A 17,596-nucleotide genomic window follows, 5' to 3' on the forward strand; every position below is an offset into this window, starting at 1 on the left:
GGTGCTATGAGTGGTTAGATAAACAAACACTTATGTCCTCAAAATCATAGCAATTTTTTTTCAAAATACTTTGGCAGAACTATAAAAATCAACCTGCTTAAGTTTATAAATGAAGATGACTAAGACCGGTAAAAAATGTTTGGGGTGTAAATTCATTATGTGGCGTACACGTAAGCTTTATAACACTGGTGGTGTATTGGTTTCTTTTCTTGCATTTAGTTTATTATTTTACTGTATTATATGCATCTAGGACACAATATACTTAGAATTGAAGACCACACAATGAATTTTTCCACCCCCATTAGGAATTATTATTCCCACCCACGTGGAGATAGTTGCTCAAGCAACATACAACCTTTGTTGTATTGAAGCACTTTTTCAAGGCTCTCAAGGGATTCTTTGTACATGGTAGGAGTATGAGCCTCCTACCTAAGTCTTCATCATTCTCCTAATTTCCCACCCACTAAAATTTGCTAGAAATTTATTTGGATATTAAAGTTTTTATTATGTGACCACATGGATTTTTTTATTTGGTGGATGAATGAATCAATGATTGTAATGACATTTATGAGAACAAACCAGTCCAAGGAACAAAAAGAGCATACAGTCCTAAACAATTTCCATATTCCTATTGGTTAGGGTTTTTTTAATTTACTATTTTATTATTATTCTATTATAGCTAATATTTGTGATGTTTAAGTTACAATATTTTTGTAAAGACACCATGATAACCAAAGAAACACAATTCTAAATATGCCACCCTTTATTTTCTCGAATGCAATAAATGTTGACAACAACTGTCCACAGGCCGTTAATAAGTTAGGTCAATTTTTTTTCCTTGTAGGTAAATTTCAACCTTCATCCATTAGATAAATGCAAAGAATGTATCATTAGCCTTAAAAATTCTTTACTGGCCTAGCAACTCATATATAAGGTTTTATTGAAAAATGGGGTAAAAATGATCATTTTCATGAATTACTATCCCTAATTTAATCAATAAATTAAATTATATATTAAATCTATTCACTTTAAGAGGACAAAAAGAAGAAATAACAGAAGAAGAACAAATAGGAATAGATGAAGAAGGAGAATACACTTAAATTCTTCTCCTTTCAATCTCTACTACATTAATGCAAAAGGAGAAGAGTTAAAAAGAGGACAAGAGGAAGAATGAAAAAAAAAGAGGACGAGGAGGAGGAGATGAAGAAAAAATAATAGAAGAAGGAGAACAATAAGAATGAAAAGATCGATAAGAAGGGGAACACAAATAAACTTGAATTTCCCTCCCTTTAACCTCCTACACATTAACTAAGGTATGCAATTTTTTTTTTCAACATTTTAGTGGAATTCAACTTGAATATAACTTAGATCATTTTAGATTCTATCAGAATTCTAACTATGACCGCAAAGTTTAAAAAATGATTATTCATTTTAGACCTCAAGCTCAAAATGTCTAGGTCAAAAATATTTTTTTAGAAGCTTCTTAGTTAAGTTTGTTGGATTTAAATGTCAACAAAGAAATTAAGAATGATAAAGTCAAAATAGTGTGATATTTTATTGTCGACCTAAATATTGCACTTCCTTTTGGTGCAAATGCTAGTTATAAAAATCAATATATTTAATCCAAATGTATCATTATCTTGTAGGTCTTTAAAGAAGGGAAAATTTGCATGTCCAGTTAATGGTCCAAATATGAGATCGTGTCATTCAAAAAGTTTAGGAAAGCAATGGTTTGATGAGTATAGGCACTTCCTTCACAAAAGTCATAAGTATCAAACTACCAAAAAATATTTTTTCAATAGGAAAGAAGAGACTACATCAAAGCCACAAATAATAACACCCGACCTATGGAAGTTGATTATAGTAGAATTAATTGTTAGGGTAATGTTGTTCCACCTAATGGTTTATGTTTGAAATTCACATATTTTTATTGTATTTTGTTTGTTGATTATGTATTTCATGATAATAAAGGGTGCTTATGAAGCCTGATTTAAAATTAATAGAGTACTTTATTATTTTTAATCATAACATTAATATATTAGTAATAAAATATTATGATAAAGACAACTAATTTTTTTTTAATATTTACAAATTAAATATGTTATGTTTTAGGGGTAAGTTATTATAATGATAAGGGTTATGGTTGGAATTTTGACGAGGCTTAGATTTAAGGTCACGGTTTTAGTATTTATTTTAATTTTATAATATTTTAATTTATTATTATTCTAAAAAAATATCATTTTAAAATATTTGATTTTTGCTATATATGGACTTTGCATTATTTAGAAACTATATTTAGAAGGGGTTGTTGAAGGATTTCCCCTCTCTCTCTAGACACACACATGTATTAAGACCTTTGTTGCTTAATCAATAGGTTCTCTACACGTGTATGTGAAAAAATAACTAAAATTTTCACTAATTAGCCTTCTATATCTCTTATACCCATTACAAAGAAGAAAAGTGCACTAACTAGTAATATTATATTAATTATAAAAATACACATAGTACGTGTGTATAGATATAAAATTTAAAAAAACAAAAAAATTTAATACTATATTAAATATAATAACTTAACTTAAAATAAAACAATATAGTGCTTGTAATGTATAAAACAATATAGTGCTTGTAACGTTCACTCGATAAATTAAACAAGAGATTTAATTCGAGGATAGCCATATATTAGAACAAAAGAAAAAATACAGAATACAGCGCAACGCAATGTGCTTAGTTCAACTTCGAGGAACGCAACAACAAATTTAAACAAAACAAAGAACAAATAGTACGCATAGCAAGGTTAAAAAAACTGAAGACGGGCACGGCAAGATCGAGCGATCTTTCTAAAGAGCATTCGATGATATTCCGTGCTTTGGGGACACAGATCCGAACCACCCACACGAAAATCAGGCCTAAATCTGGTCAAATTCGGCCAAAACTGATATAAAACTTGGCCAAATTTGATCAGATTTAGTGATGTTTCTAGCGCAGAATTTGAGTGGGCTTTTAGGAAAAGTAAAACCCAGGTAAAATCAACGCACAGATATTTCAGCTTTGGTATTGCAAGATTTTTCATTGAATTGAAACAATTGTCGACTAGATCCATCTATAATGGCAAAAATTCCCCAGAATTCGAATTCTGTACCTCCTCCCAGCACACCTGCGCCCTCTTTAGAAAGGCGTTCTTCAACAACCCCACCTCTTGCATTCAGGTCCCCTTTGGCCAACAGGTTTAGCCCTCAAACCCCAACAGCACAAAATCTCTCAAATGACAGGTTTCAAAGTAGTCCGTCAACAGACAGATTTCATCATGTGGGGGTGTCCACATCATCATTGCCTGCGGTCGGTGGTTCACCGGCATCTTCATTACCGTCTTCTTCTATGTCAGCATCAGTAGATGGGAAAATTGGGGGGGCAAGCCCAATTCCTAGCACTAGCCCATATCAGATCCTAAATGGATCCACAGAGGTTCCGGCCAGTGTGCATGGATCCCAGACCCCTGACATCAGTACAATGTCCCACATGCTTTATAAACAGGGCAGTGGCAGTGGAAGTAAAATACAAGAAACTAGTACTGTTGTTACGCAATTCAATGCCCCTCCGGGTCCTCCAATATTCAGCTCCCCAGCTAGACCTGCTGCAGCACCATTCAGTCCCGTACAACCAATAACACAGCATCCTGGCACTGGAACATCCCAATTCTCCAATATTCCCTTCAGCTTCAGTAAAGGGAAATCCTCTGGGGCGCTTCTTCCTACATCATCTTTGCCTCCTGCAGTCTATTCCAATGGGACGCCGGAGCCACTGTCTGTGGATTTGGATGCTAATCTTGATAACTCAAGTTTGGTTGCAGCATCCCCCTATGTGCTGTTCTCCTCACATAAGGTATGTCCAAGTAACCTATTCCTTGAATTAAAGCTAGTTTTGATTTTGCATTTTATTTTAAACAGAATTATGGAAAGTAGATTTGCCAGTTGATAAATTCTTCAGAGCGGTAGTGTTTATTCTGCTGGGTCTAATTTGTAGTTGGTTTTGAGGTCTGCATCGCCGTTCTTTTACCAATGTCTATTGAACTTCAATTGAAAAATAGATTTTCCAATTGACAAATTACTTGATTTTTTAATTAAAAGTAAATCTACTCATTGTATTCCTCAGAATGTACAACTTAAATGGTCAATCCTATGTTCTTCCTCCTATAATTTTTGCATTCCTTGATACATTTATTTGCCACCTTTTGGAAATAAGAAGTTTTACTAAGTATTTTATACTTGCATCATATTTCATTCCTCAAGTTTTTCTTTGTTTGGCAGAGGTCTGCTAATCGTTCCCTTTGTGGTTGGGTTTCAAATGTTTTGTTCATTCGATTTTTTTGGGTGCTCCAGACTGTTCTGCTTCATATTGAACTCATTTACGAATTTGTTAGTGACCATAATTATGTAATCAGATGGAGAAACTTATACATTTTTGAGTTTGTTTTTTGTTTCCTGGTTTCCATGTTGCCAAAAGTGTGGATTTAAATCTAGTAGATAGAAGCATGTAGCACATGTAATTGTTTGTTCACATTTGGTTCCTTAGGATGAAGGTAATGGTAGTAATAAAGCTCCTCTCATGATAACAGATGAGTTAGTAAAGCTCCTCTTGCATCCAGACACTGTACTGCATTACAGTTATCTTTTAAACTTTTTTCTATTTCAATGCTGTTAGTTCAAAAGTCTCATGGTCATGATAATTAGATAATTTTTGTTGTAAGTTTGTTTAAAACTAAAATCTAGGTGTATTATCTCTGAAGGAATGTTTACATTGTACAATAGACAAGGTTATGATGATTTAAAAAGCAATGCAAAGACTTCAAATGTTATGCTATCATAGGAACCATTCAATTACAGGACATCAATTGATATACAGTTGGAGGAGGCATCAAATTTTCAGAAAGAATTGTTTGTATCCAAAATTGTTCTTTCCAAGATTAGGCATTTCTCTGCAGCTATGGTGAATAGTGTCTCAAACTACCTTGTGATAGCAAAACCTTTTCTGCCTCGACTACTGTGTGAAACTTAATAAATAGATGAATTCTAAGTTTTTATTCGATGTTGATTTTAGTCAATATCAGGACTTCTGTTTATATTTTGGTTGCAAATTCGGCTGTTTTTCTGTGTGTTGCATATAGTGTCACGGTGATGCATGAATCTTTATTTTGATCTGGTAGTTAGGAGATTTCACATCAAGAATACAAGTCAATAGCTAGAAGGGTCTAGTTTGAGGAGTACTGTGCTTATTCAATAAAAAAAAATGGTAGCAAATTAGCAATGTGAGCAATGAGTGGGCCATGTAAAGTAATGGAGATGGTTCGGTGGGATGGGTCATCTCATAATGGGATTGAAACCAGTAAGTGTCATTGAGCTGTCAATACTTACCATTTTTCATGGTTTCACCCTTCGATCGGACCTCCTTTTCCTTACTTCCATGCCATATAGTGTCAGATATTTTATGAATAATGTTTTGCTTCTGCCATTTTAGTTAATCTTTGCCTAAGGTCTTGACAATGCTTTTTTAATATTTGTATTTGATGTCCTTGTGTCATGTATCTGTGTATGCCCTTAATTGTTGACTTGAAGTTGGTATTTTCTGTGACTTGTCCACATTCTGCAGGTGCTTAGCCAAAAAAAGCTGAGCAACACTTCAGGCATTGGATTTGGTGCGATAGTTTCTCCTGGTAGAGACACAGTGCCTGGTCCTCAAACTGTGCAACATAGTCCATACCGTTGCCAGAACTGTGGAGCATATGTTAACCTCTATTGTAGCATCATGCCAAGCACTGGGGAGTGGAAGTGTATTATTTGCAATAAGTTAAATAACAGTGAAGGTGAGTACAGAGCAGCAAGTAGTCATGATCTTCGAAATTGGCCTGAGCTTTCATCAACTGTCGTGGATTATGTTGAAACGGGCACCCGACGACCTGGCTTTGTCCCTGTCTCTGACTCAAGAATGTCGGCTCCAGTTATACTTGTCATTGACGAGTGCCTGGATGAACCTCATCTCCAGCATTTGCAGAGTTCTCTTCATGCTTTTGTTGATTCCCTTCCTCCAACTACAAGGATCGGGATTGTTACATATGGGCGTACTGTTTCAGTATATGATTTCTGTGAAAGTGGAATAGCATCTGCAGATATGCTTCCAGGGAATCAATCTCCATCACAGGAATCTTTGAAAACAATGATTTTTGGTACTGGCCTTTATCTGGCTCCTCTTCACGCATCACTCAATGTTGCGCATAATGTGTTCTCATCATTGAGACCGTTCAGGGGTGATCAAGCAGAAGTAGCCAGAGATAGATGCCTTGGCACAGCTGTTGAGGTTGCTCTTGCCCTTATTCAAGGCCCATCAGCAGACATGTCTCGAGGCACAGTGAAATGGGCTGGAGGCAATAGTCGAATAATGATATGTGCAGGGGGACCAAATACCTTTGGGCCTGGATCTGTTCCTTATTCATTAAATCATCCAAACTATGCATATCTGGAAAAGAAGGCAGTGAAATGGATGGATCATTTAGGTCGCGAAGCCCGTCGTCATGACACTGTTGTAGATGTGCTTTGTGCTGGAACATGTCCAGTTAGAATTCCCATTTTGCAACCTCTAGCAAAAGCTTCAGGTGGTGTGCTAGTTCTTCATGATGACTTTGGAGAGGCATTTGGAGTGAACTTACAAAGGGCAGCAATAAGAGCAGCAGGGTCTGAGGGCATTTTTGAAATTCGTTGTTCGGATGGCATTTTTGTGAGTCGAATCATAGGACCAGGTGAAGAGTCTCATTCAGATGGTCACGAGACGTTCAAAAATGATAGTTCAGTTTCTGTTCAGATGCTAAGCGTAGAAGACACTCAGAGCTTTGCCGTGACAATGGAACTCAAGAGGGATGTTAAGGAAAAACATGTTTTCTTCCAGTTTGCAGCTTGTTACATGGATGTTTATCAAGCAAATATTTCTAGGATTATTACAATCCGATTGCCAACTACAGCTGACCTTGCAGCCTACTTAAATAGCATTGAAGTTGATGCTCTTGCTGTTCTCATTGGCAAAAGGGCAGTTTTGCAAGCAAAGGATTCTTCTGATGCTGTGGATATACGACTTGCAATTGATCAAAGGGTTAAGGATATTACTGCAAAGTTTGGAACACAACTGCCTAAAGTTAAGTTGCGACGCTTTCCCAAGGAACTCTCTCTACTTCCTGAATATCTGTTTCATTTAAGGCGTGGTCCTCTTTTGGGAAGTATTATTGGTCATGAAGATGAAAGATCAGTTCTCAGAAATCTCTTTTTACAAGCTTCTTTTGATTTATCACTCCGCATGTTAGCCCCACGTGTGTTAATGCACCGAGAAGGAGGCACATTTGAGGAGTTGCCTGCATATGATCTTGCCATGCAGTCTGATTCAGCGGTTGTGCTTGATCACGGAACTGATGTTTTTATATGGATGGTATGTGTGGATGAGATATATTTGACTTGTATGTTGTGAGTGGTTTTCTTGCGAGTGTAATGCCTATATGTAGGTTTTAGGATGTTAAAATGTACTAATTTGTGCTCTTTCTATTCATTTCAATTGGATTCTTTTAATTTGTTGTGATTCCTGATGAAAGTTTGTGGAATATTAATTTTGTTAAGCTGTGACCGAATTGTCTGTTGTGCAATGTGCTGATGAGTCTAGAAATGTTACCTTTCATAATTTTTATCTGTTCCCTTTCCCAAAACAGGGTGCAGATCTTTCCACTCAGGAAGGAAAGAGTGCGGCAGCATTAGCAGCATGCAGAACACTTGCCGAGGAACTAACAGAACAACGGTTTCCTGCTCCTCGGATCCTTTCATTTAAAGTTAGTTTTTTTGTCTCTTGACTTGTTTTGGTGATTATATATATCTGTAAATATGTTGGAATAAAACCCTTTTAAATGGAGAGTTAAACATTTAAAATTTTAAATATTCTTATGTGACCCCAAATTTAGAAGCATTACTTTATTCCAGCATTGGCAATGTATTCTTGTTGACATGCTCTTTGGCAAGAACCATTTGTAGTAGACTTGGGGATTTAAATTCTGGCCAAATTTCATAAGCCCGAGACAATGTTAATCTGAAACAGTGTCTACAAAATTGAAACCATATGATAAACATAAAAGAGAAAATGTAATTATCTATCTAACATTATTCAGTACTTTTGTGCTTTGTGGGCCCAAAATTACTTCCAAAGTATATTCACAATAGCATGATACATATGTCATATCAGTCTTTCAAGGGTTCATGCTAATTAGAAGCCTTCTAAATTTGAAATGGAATATTTGAATACTAAACCTTTGGAACCTTGATTTACAAAATTTGTCCTCACATTGCTAAACATTGAAAGCTATTTAAAAAATTTATCAATATGCAAAGAAAAGGTATTCATATATGCTCACAATTGTTCATCATGATCCATTGCCACCTTATTTAAAGATATATTTATGTATTTGGTGTTCAGGAATAGGGACGCCTCTACCTCAGGATTAGTGTGGTGGCAACACTGGTTTATTCCTTAAGGTTTTAGTTAGAAATGAAATAAAATTATGTGAATAACCAGGAACGATCAAAATGGTAATGTACTTGGCCATACATACAGCTGCAGAAAAACTATGCTAGGGTAAGAAGAATCCTTGGCTCTGAAAAGTAATTAATTGCTGGAAAATAAACATTTAAATATAAGTTAGTAGTAAACCTAGTTATCCAAGTGTTTAAAACATTGAATTATATGATCCAAATATAAGTACAAAGATCCATGTCTATGTGCAAATTCAACTGGCTGCGTGAGGAAACGACTATAGAAAGAGAACAAAGCTGAAAATTAATGTCATAAGCCATATGTATAGGACAGCTTATTTCAGAATGACTGACATGATCATTTCCCACACGCAAGGTCCCCTTCTTAGTCAGTAACAGTTAATCAGGGTTAGACATCACCTGGTCCTCGTAGACTAACAAGATGATAGAGGGTCTGATTTGAAGATATGAATTATTATCTTGAAATATTTTGAGTTGCCATGTATAAACAATTGAAGAGTAAGTAATATTCTCTCAAAAAAAGGTGCACTTATAATACATGTGTAATGAGGGAAAGAGGTGCTCTGAGTTGGCGCCTTCATTGGAAAGAGAGGAGCTATGAGCTGGGTGCCTTTTGAGAAGAAGAAATAAAAGTTGACTGTATAATAAAAATAAACAAAATAATCAAAAAATAGAATTAGAAGTGACTTGAGGGGTACTCCACTTAAGTTGGAAATAATTAAAAAGTAGAATAAAATCAGATTTAGGTGGGAAACCCTAATTACTAATTAGGGCACATGAAAGTGGAGGAGGTTTATAAACGTAACTTGGAGACATTTCTACACTATGTTAAGTTGATCATTTCTCTCTTGTCTCATGAGAGGAGCTTAGCTGAGCCTAAGGGTTTGGAGAAGCTTGTGGAGACGAAACCCTTCATAGGACATCACGCCTGCAGTTGCAAAAGATCTTCCAAGGGTGTATGAGGAAATCCTAGGTAAAGGGTTTCAATTGAGTAGTAAGAAATTGTTTTTTTTGGAGCATTTCTTTGGTTATTTTTGCGAGAGCAGCCTGCTTGTCTGGCCACACCTTTCTTGGCTTCATTTAGAATTGAAGAGACCCTTCTAATGCTGTTCAGTGTTGGTCTACAACAGTTGCTACATTCTCAGTGGATTGGAGCAAAAATCAGATTTATTAATAGCAAAAATTAGATTTAGGCCAGTAAACAACTCCCTAAAAGCACGTGGTTTTTAGGCCAAGTAGCCTAGGCTTTGGTGTCCCTAGTTGCACTTCTCGAGTGGTCAAATCAAACTACCTTATTGAGAGGGTTTTAGTTTGGAAAGGATGGATTTATTGTTGTTTCAATAAGTTTTCTGAGTGACCTATGTGGTTGCCACCTTGTGTTTGAGACCTGCAATCAACTGTTTCTAGATCCATCTTCAATAAAGTGTAAAGAGCCATTTGTGGGTATGTCTATGTCTGACATGTAAAACATTTTGCTAAATTGGGTTACTTGTGTTTTCGTCAACAGCTCTGTAGTAAAATCTGGAATTTATTTCTGTATATGGCTATTTCCCAATTTCACCTATAAATGACATTTCTAGTTGATAAGACTTTTCTGGGTATTTGATAACTTGAGTTTTGAAGCTATCTTAAGTATATTTGTTGCAAGTTCTATTAGAAATCAGAAATCAAATAGAAAAACACTACACTTTTTAGTTTACAGTGTTCTACCTTTGGGGTGGGACATTACATCACAGCAGAACTTGTTTTACCCTCTAAGGTGGCAAGACTGAATAATCCTTGATGCATGCATGGTATGTCCATAGAACTTGTTATACCCATAGTTGAATGGTTAGATCTAAGGTACCAAGACCAAACAATCCTTGATGCATGCACAGTATGCCCATAGAAGTTGGAATCTCTCCTAACATTCAAGGTCAATCGATTTTGAGCTAGAGACAAAATTTTTGATTCAGGGATGCCCTGAGGCCTAACCTGCAAGCAAAGATATTTAGAAGGTCCTTTATGTGGAGACAAAACTGATCAACAACACCTAGCAAAGAAGTCTGTTATGCTAACCTGTTTCAGTATGTGAATCACCATTTGATGGTTCCTTAGCGCTGCTGTTGTCTAAAGTAGGTTGGAATCTGGAATATAGTTGAATTAGTGTGGTAACCCATGGTTTCCCATTAAATTCCTCTCCATCAGAGTGGAAATCTATATCAGAAAAAAAGGTTCTGCCATGTATTGATTAGGATAGATAAGAATATAAATAGAGAATGACCTTCAATTCAGGGTTTTAAGTGGTGATACTTATCCAAATTTCATTGCATCCCAGAGAACATATATGGCAATTCCTATAACCATGCAGATATGTTAGGTTGTATCAACTCATAACTGATGGGGGCACACTCCTTTCTGGCAAGAACCAAATGATGGCATCATCTATAATCTAGATGGGATGCTTATTATAGAAAATCATCATAGGGTCGAGGTTGTAGGGAAGAAGTCCAGGTGATCATTAGTTTTCAGTGAATAAGGCAAGGGGGGACATCTATGGAATTTTATAGGGGAGGAATCTGATAAATAAAGGTGCAAGTAATTTCAAAAAGCAAATTAGGGTTGTAGTATCATTAGTGTGAGCATTTAGTGAAACTTAAAGAGGTTGCCCACTCTTAAGGGAAAGTTCCTAAAATTATGTATCTGCTAACACCAAAGATTGCTATATCTCATGATTTAAGTTAACCGAAAATTCCTGTCTTAAGGATATGACAGATATTAGATATTGTAAACCCTCCACGTACAAGACTAATCAATTGGCTGGAAAATGTTGGGAAACCGAACCTTTTACCAATAAACAAGAGTAGGCATGGTGACTGTATCAAAGAAGCTTGGGTTTGAATATATTCTCTGGAAATGTTCAACACCATTTTTCCAATAAATGAGGAGATGTATTCCTTACAAAGATACAGAAGGGAGGTAGTCTTGATGTGAGTTTTGTTCCACTACAACATGCAAAATCATTTCAAGTGAAACACCAAATACTCAATCCTCTCTTGAATAAGGTCATTCCTTATGCTAAGCTTGCAAAGTAAGATCATGAAATGACTTCAATGTTCATTCTATTGTGGATAATTGCTCAAGGAAATAATGTGATTCATTGATGATCACTTAGGTGACTTACATTGTTTCTCAAGGCTTGTCAATTTGCTTCTAAAGGTTTGGCTTGACAATGTGCAATGAATTTTATTTTTTTCTATTCTCAACTGAACTCTCAACTTATACGTAAATTCTACTTCTATTCCTAACTATGAATGTGGATTAACTTGGACCCTATTAGATTCAATCTTGTTAGCAACTTCACCAACCTAGTGCAAGCTTCTAAGATATACTCAAATGGTTTTCAAATTATGGTCTCTTCTTTAATCCTATCAATGGATGCAAATTAAAGATTAAGTATCAATTGAAGTTAAGTACTTGCAATCACTAGCCTAACCACATGGGACACACTTACAATTAGCAAGAGTCTAATGACTTTGTTTAAATTCGAGTCAAGCAAGTATACATCCCCAGTTTCTTTCATTCAATTAACTACTTTGAAGCAAATTCTATTCAATCTCAACAACTTGAAATTGAAATCTATTCTGAGTGAGGATGAAGAGTACCATGCAATAATTCAAACTTGTTCAAAACAAATCACCATGAAAACACAACAATGATAAATAGAGCAAATTTGGCATTATCTTGGCAACAATTCTCCAACATCTCCCTTTTATAGATGAGAGGAGTGGTCCTTATATAGGGAGCTCAAGTATAGCAATTGACCAAGATTAAATTAGAACCAATGGCCCAGATTGAATCTTACAAACCCCAATTGGGTTGCCATCCCATTACAAATTCCCAAAATCAACCAATGGAAAAGTTACAAAATAGTGAGAACTAACCAAATGACACTGAAACATGGGCCAATCATAATTAAGCATCTACCAACCAATGAGAGATTAATTTGCCACTTAGGACATCAAATTATCATCCAAAATATTTTTTCCTTCGTCTCTTTCTTTTTGTGGCAATTTGATGAACTTGGACACTATTATTAAGCTCATTCATTGGAGGCATGAGTGTATTTTGAATTCTTCAATTTGCTAAGTTCATTTCAATTGTAGTTATAACAATTGCTTTCTTTCATTGAGCTGAATTGTCCTTGAGTGAAGCTATGAAAAGCTCAAGGGACGAAAGCTTTCTCAAATACTCCCCTCTAATGATACCATTCTCTATTATGAAGTAATTGGTAAAATATTTGCTTGTTATTAACAGAGACTGAGAGGTCTATATATACAAAAGAATAAAGCAACGTTGTAAAGAAAAGAAATATTCTATTCTAGCTAAAAGAAAGCTATCAAATAACTACAACTAACTAATATTAAAAACATTCTAATATTTACAGATTACAAACAGATAACCATTAACTTATAATAAAAGTTTATCTATTATCGTAATACCCTCTCTTAATGGTTAATCTATCCACAACACCAAGTTGTCCTTTGAATTTGACAAACTTATCAGGACCAATAGGCCTGGTGAGAATGTCTGTAGTCTAATCGGTGGTAGGAACATACCATAAGTCTATTGTCTCGTCTTCAACCAGCTATCGTATGTAGTGATAGTGAACATCCTCATGCTTGGTTCGTTCATGGAAGATTGGATTTTGTGCTAACTTTATAACACCTTAGTTATCAACAAAGTGGTCGGTCTTGCTGGTGACATTTGCATATCCCCAAGCATTTGATGAAGCCAAACAACGTCAAAATGTGCCTTGATTGTACCTCTGTATTTGGGCTCTGTAGAGGAGAGAGAAACTACCTGCTGCTTCTTATTGGTCCATGTGATGACACTTGCTCCCAAATTGAACGCTTTTAGAAGTTGACTTTTTATCGTCAACAGAGCTTGCTGAATCCAAATCTGTGAACCCATTGAGTCTAGGATTAGAACTTTGAGAGCAAAGAAGTCCAGAATCTAAAGCACCCTTCACATAACGAAGCACACGCTTTGCTGCCATCCAATGATCAGCCTTAGGAGTTGTCATAAAGCGTGAAATGTAGCTGATTGTGAAGCTGATATCAAGCCTAGTAGCAGAGAGGTAGATGAGGCTGCTTACTAGTTGCCTGTATAAAGTATCAGAAACGGGAGGAGAATCAAACTTGGTTGATAACTTGAGACCTTTCTCCATCGGTTTAGATGCAGGCTTGCAATCCTGCATACAAAATTTATCTAACAGAGCCTTGGCATATTTGCACCGAGAGATGAATATACCAGAAGACTGTTGCCAATCCTCAACACCTAGGCAATAATGCATGAGCCCAATGTTAATCTTATCAAAAGATTGGTATAAATTTTGTTTGATTCCTTGAATCAAAGATGCTGAACTGGCAGTGATGGTCAAATCATCTACATAAATAACCAAAAGGATGATGCCATTGTCAGTAATCTTGGTGTACAAATTTGACTCTAAAGAATTCCTCTTAAAGCCTTGATCACTGAGGTATTTATCAATTTTTATGTACCATGCCCTAGGGGCCTGCTTCAAGCCATAGAGAGCTTTCACTAATTTGAGAACGTGATGGTCTTTAGTAGCAACTTCGAAACTAGGAGGCTGCGTTGTGTAGACTTCTTCGTGGAGATCACCATTTAGGAAAGCACTCTTGACGTCCATCTGATGGACCTTCTAGCTAAACTGTGTTGCCATGGCTAGGACTAATTTGATTGTCCTCATCTTTGTAGTAAAAGAAAAGTTTTCCTCATAATCAATGCCCTGACACTGGGAAAGGCCCTATACAACTAAGTGAGCTTTGTAGTTATTCAAATTACCATAAGATTTCTATTTGATTTTGTAAACCCATTTGCAACTAATGGGTTTCTTCCTTAGTGGAAGATCAGAAAGAACTGATGTGTTATTCTTTGGCAGGCTCTAGTGTTCAGATGTCATGGCCTGTTCCCACTCTGTAATTCCTTTAGCCTCGAAATATGTTTGAGGTTCAAACACACTATGAATATTGGCCATGAGAGCAAAGTTGATAGACTCTGTAAGTTTGCTCTTTTTCAAGCAGTTCTCCAATCAATGAGCTCATCATCACAAAGATCAACAAGTGTCTTAGCCCACCATTTACGCCAGAGAGGAGAACGACACACATTAGTATTAGGAGATGCTTAATGATCAGGTTCCTGATCAGAAGAATCTAGATCAAACTCAGGTGAAGCATCTACAAAGCGAGCTGACCCTGTAGGAGAAGCTGGAGGTGTCTGTATAGGGATCACTAGTATAGCTGGAGCTGCAGGAGCTACTGGAGCCCTCCCAACAAGTGGACCTAATGGAAGCCTACCTCCCAAATCAAGAGCCTTCATAGGCTGTTCTGTTGGATCAGGAGTAGGAGAAACATGCATGAATGGTCCTCGTTGTGCATCAAAGACTATGTCATGATTGTACAAGAGACGAGATGTCTCTGTGTCAATCAAGTGGTAGGCTTTGTGGAGATTATTCTATCCAGCTAGCATAAGTTTCTGACTCTTGGCGTCCAACTTGGTGCATGACGCATTAGGGATCCAAACAAAAGCAAGGGAGCCAAAAACCTTCAAGTGATTGATAACAGGCTTGCGACTTGACCATGCCTCTTCTAGAGTTACCTTTGACTGCCACTGTGGGTGACTGGTTCAAAAGATAAACTGTAGTGTTAACTGCTTTTGCCCAAAACTACTTCGGAACATGTCTGTGTTCGAGCATGGATCGAGCCATCTTGTTGATTGTTATGTTCCAACGTTTAACTACATTGTTCTGTTGTGGTGTGTGGGGTGTGGTTAACTGGCGTTTGATGCCATGAGTATCCAAGAAGCTAGAGAATTCATTAGAACAAAATTCACCCCCATTGTCTGACCTAAGAGTAATAATAGGTTACCCAGACTCTTTTTCAAGTAAAAGTTTGAACTTCTGACATACAAGAAATGCATCTGATTTCTTTTTAAGAAAATACACCCACATTTTTTCTATTGAAATCATCAACAAACAATAGAAAATACTTGGACCTAAGAACAGGAGTGACCATAGGGTCGTAGATATCGCCATGAACAAGTTGAAGTACTTGAGAAGCTCGCCATGAATTGCCATTGGTGAAAGTTGTGTGATGTTGCTTCTCAGCCTGGCATGCATCACAAACTCCAAGCCCCTGAGTCTGAATCTTTGGCAAACCGAGGACAAGCTCTTCTCGAGAACGCTAAGAGAGATAATGCACATTTCAGTGCCTGTACCGCTGATGCCAAAGCGTGCTAGCAGAAGACCGCCGATCAGCCATAGCTAAGTCCCGAGAATTGCCAGAATCAGTAAGTCGGAAAAGACCATGATCCTCAAGACCCATTGCAACAATAGATTGAGTCGCCCTATTAGCGATGGTACACTGATGGGAACTGAAGGTGACATCCAACTATGGAGAATGTCACAACAATTGATTGCCTGAGAATAGATTTAGTTCCATCCTTGGAAAGTAGTACATATCAAGGAAAATGAGATTCCTCCTAGCAGACTGAATATGAATGTTGCCTTTACCAACAACGGTGTACTCTTCTCCACCACAAAAAATAATAGAATTTGAGTAATGCTGGTAGTCAGTGAACTAGTCTCTGCAGTGGGTGAAATGACGAGACGCACCTGAATCAATGTACCAGTCATATGACTTTACATGATCTGCTGGTCTTTTAGCCATGAAGGCGTAAAAGATAGATTTCGTCTGCTCAATGTGCTTTGCATTGTTCTCTTTGGGCTGTGAACCTGATTGCTTAGATTGGGCAGCTAATCGTTTCCGACATTCAACCTTCATGTGACCAAACTTGTGGCAATAGTTGCATTGAATGTCTTCTTTCGGGAGCCTTTTGAATCTGGAGCAGAGGATTTCTATTGAGAAGACAGTTGAGACTTGCCTTTATCCTTCTAAAAGGATTTAGCAACAAAGGCTTGCTCTGTGGAGGTGGAGTTGGAATTGCTACTGAATTGTTGTTTCCACTGATCTTGCTGAAGCAAAAGTGTGTAGAGATCAGTGAACTTCAGACCAACACCAAAATATGTGATCTTGAGAGTCAATAAAATGCTCGTAGGACTTTGGTAAACTCCGGAGAGCGATAACCACAACGTCCTCTTACTCCATTTTTCAAGCAATGGCAAGCAACTAATCATAGATTTCCTGAATCCTATTCAGGTAAGCCTAGAGTGATGTTCGCACATCCATGATAATAAAAAATAGAGTGTTTTTCAGGAAGAAAGCTCTGCCTTTGTTGGAAGTCCCATGAGAGAATCTGAGAGAGCTGATCATCAACTACATATAATTTGAGAAGCATCATCACCTCTTGATTATTTGGATTCCATCAGTTTTGATTAGTACCAGGGGCAGTCAGACGCTGTGTAACACCCAAAACAATATGACCGGTATTCCGATATTCAAAAATTGCTATTGTCCGCTGCTTCTAAGTGCCATAATTCCGACCATTGAAATTTGAATTGCTCTCAAGTAGAATATTAGTCAATGATGCCATAGCACGTTTTTCAATGAAGAAGTGTGAAAATTTGTTAAGGCATGTACCTCGAGGCAAAAACGGAAGACAAAAAATTTGAAGGGTAACCCAAAAGAGAGCTCGAAAAACCTAGAAAGAATGTGTTGTCAGTTTTTGGATCCACTGGCTCAAAAATCGAGGCACCTAGAAAAATTAGACAACCTAGTTGAGCTCTCGGAAAGCCCACCAACAATCTAAAATCAGAAATTTTTTCAAAGCACAAAATTTAGGGTTTTGACAATAAACGGCCGTAGCTGCAAAACACCCTAAAAAATGGCCTATTTGCAGAAAAATACAGTGATTGGGCGCAGATCTGATGCTGATGGTTTGTTAAAAAACTTTAGATGCCTCAAACAATGGCTATGTGAGAAGAAAAGGTGCACGGATGTGTGGAGTAAACAGCATAGAAAAACATGGCTGTAAATTGTGGTTTTTGTCTCATAGGAAACCCGGGT

The 17,596-nt window shown here is 36.9% G+C and overlaps 1 protein-coding gene across 2 annotated transcripts in view; it reads left to right on the plus strand.

Annotated features, from left to right (window-relative positions):
• Window positions 1–2,703: 2,703 nt before the first annotated feature.
• LOC149580448 (Sec23/Sec24 protein transport family protein) overlaps window positions 2,704–17,596 on the plus strand; it is a 42,268-nt gene continuing 27,375 nt past the window's right edge. Inside the window, exons 1-3 of one of the 2 annotated variants that reach the window (XM_089791049.1) lie at window positions 2,704–3,879; window positions 5,644–7,464; window positions 7,739–7,855. In XM_089791049.1, coding sequence (XP_089647175.1) covers window positions 3,106–3,879; window positions 5,644–7,464; window positions 7,739–7,855 — 2,712 coding nt within the window. In that variant the 5' untranslated portion in view covers window positions 2,704–3,105. The remainder of the gene's footprint in view (window positions 3,880–5,643; window positions 7,465–7,738; window positions 7,856–17,596) is intronic. The other variant, XM_089791054.1, reaches the window with a different exon arrangement.

This window comes from Cupressus sempervirens, chromosome 1 (genome assembly GCF_028749045.1).
Source record: "Cupressus sempervirens isolate cs-2001-9-10 chromosome 1, ASM2874904v1, whole genome shotgun sequence".
Classification (NCBI taxonomy): domain Eukaryota; kingdom Viridiplantae; phylum Streptophyta; class Pinopsida; order Cupressales; family Cupressaceae; genus Cupressus; species Cupressus sempervirens.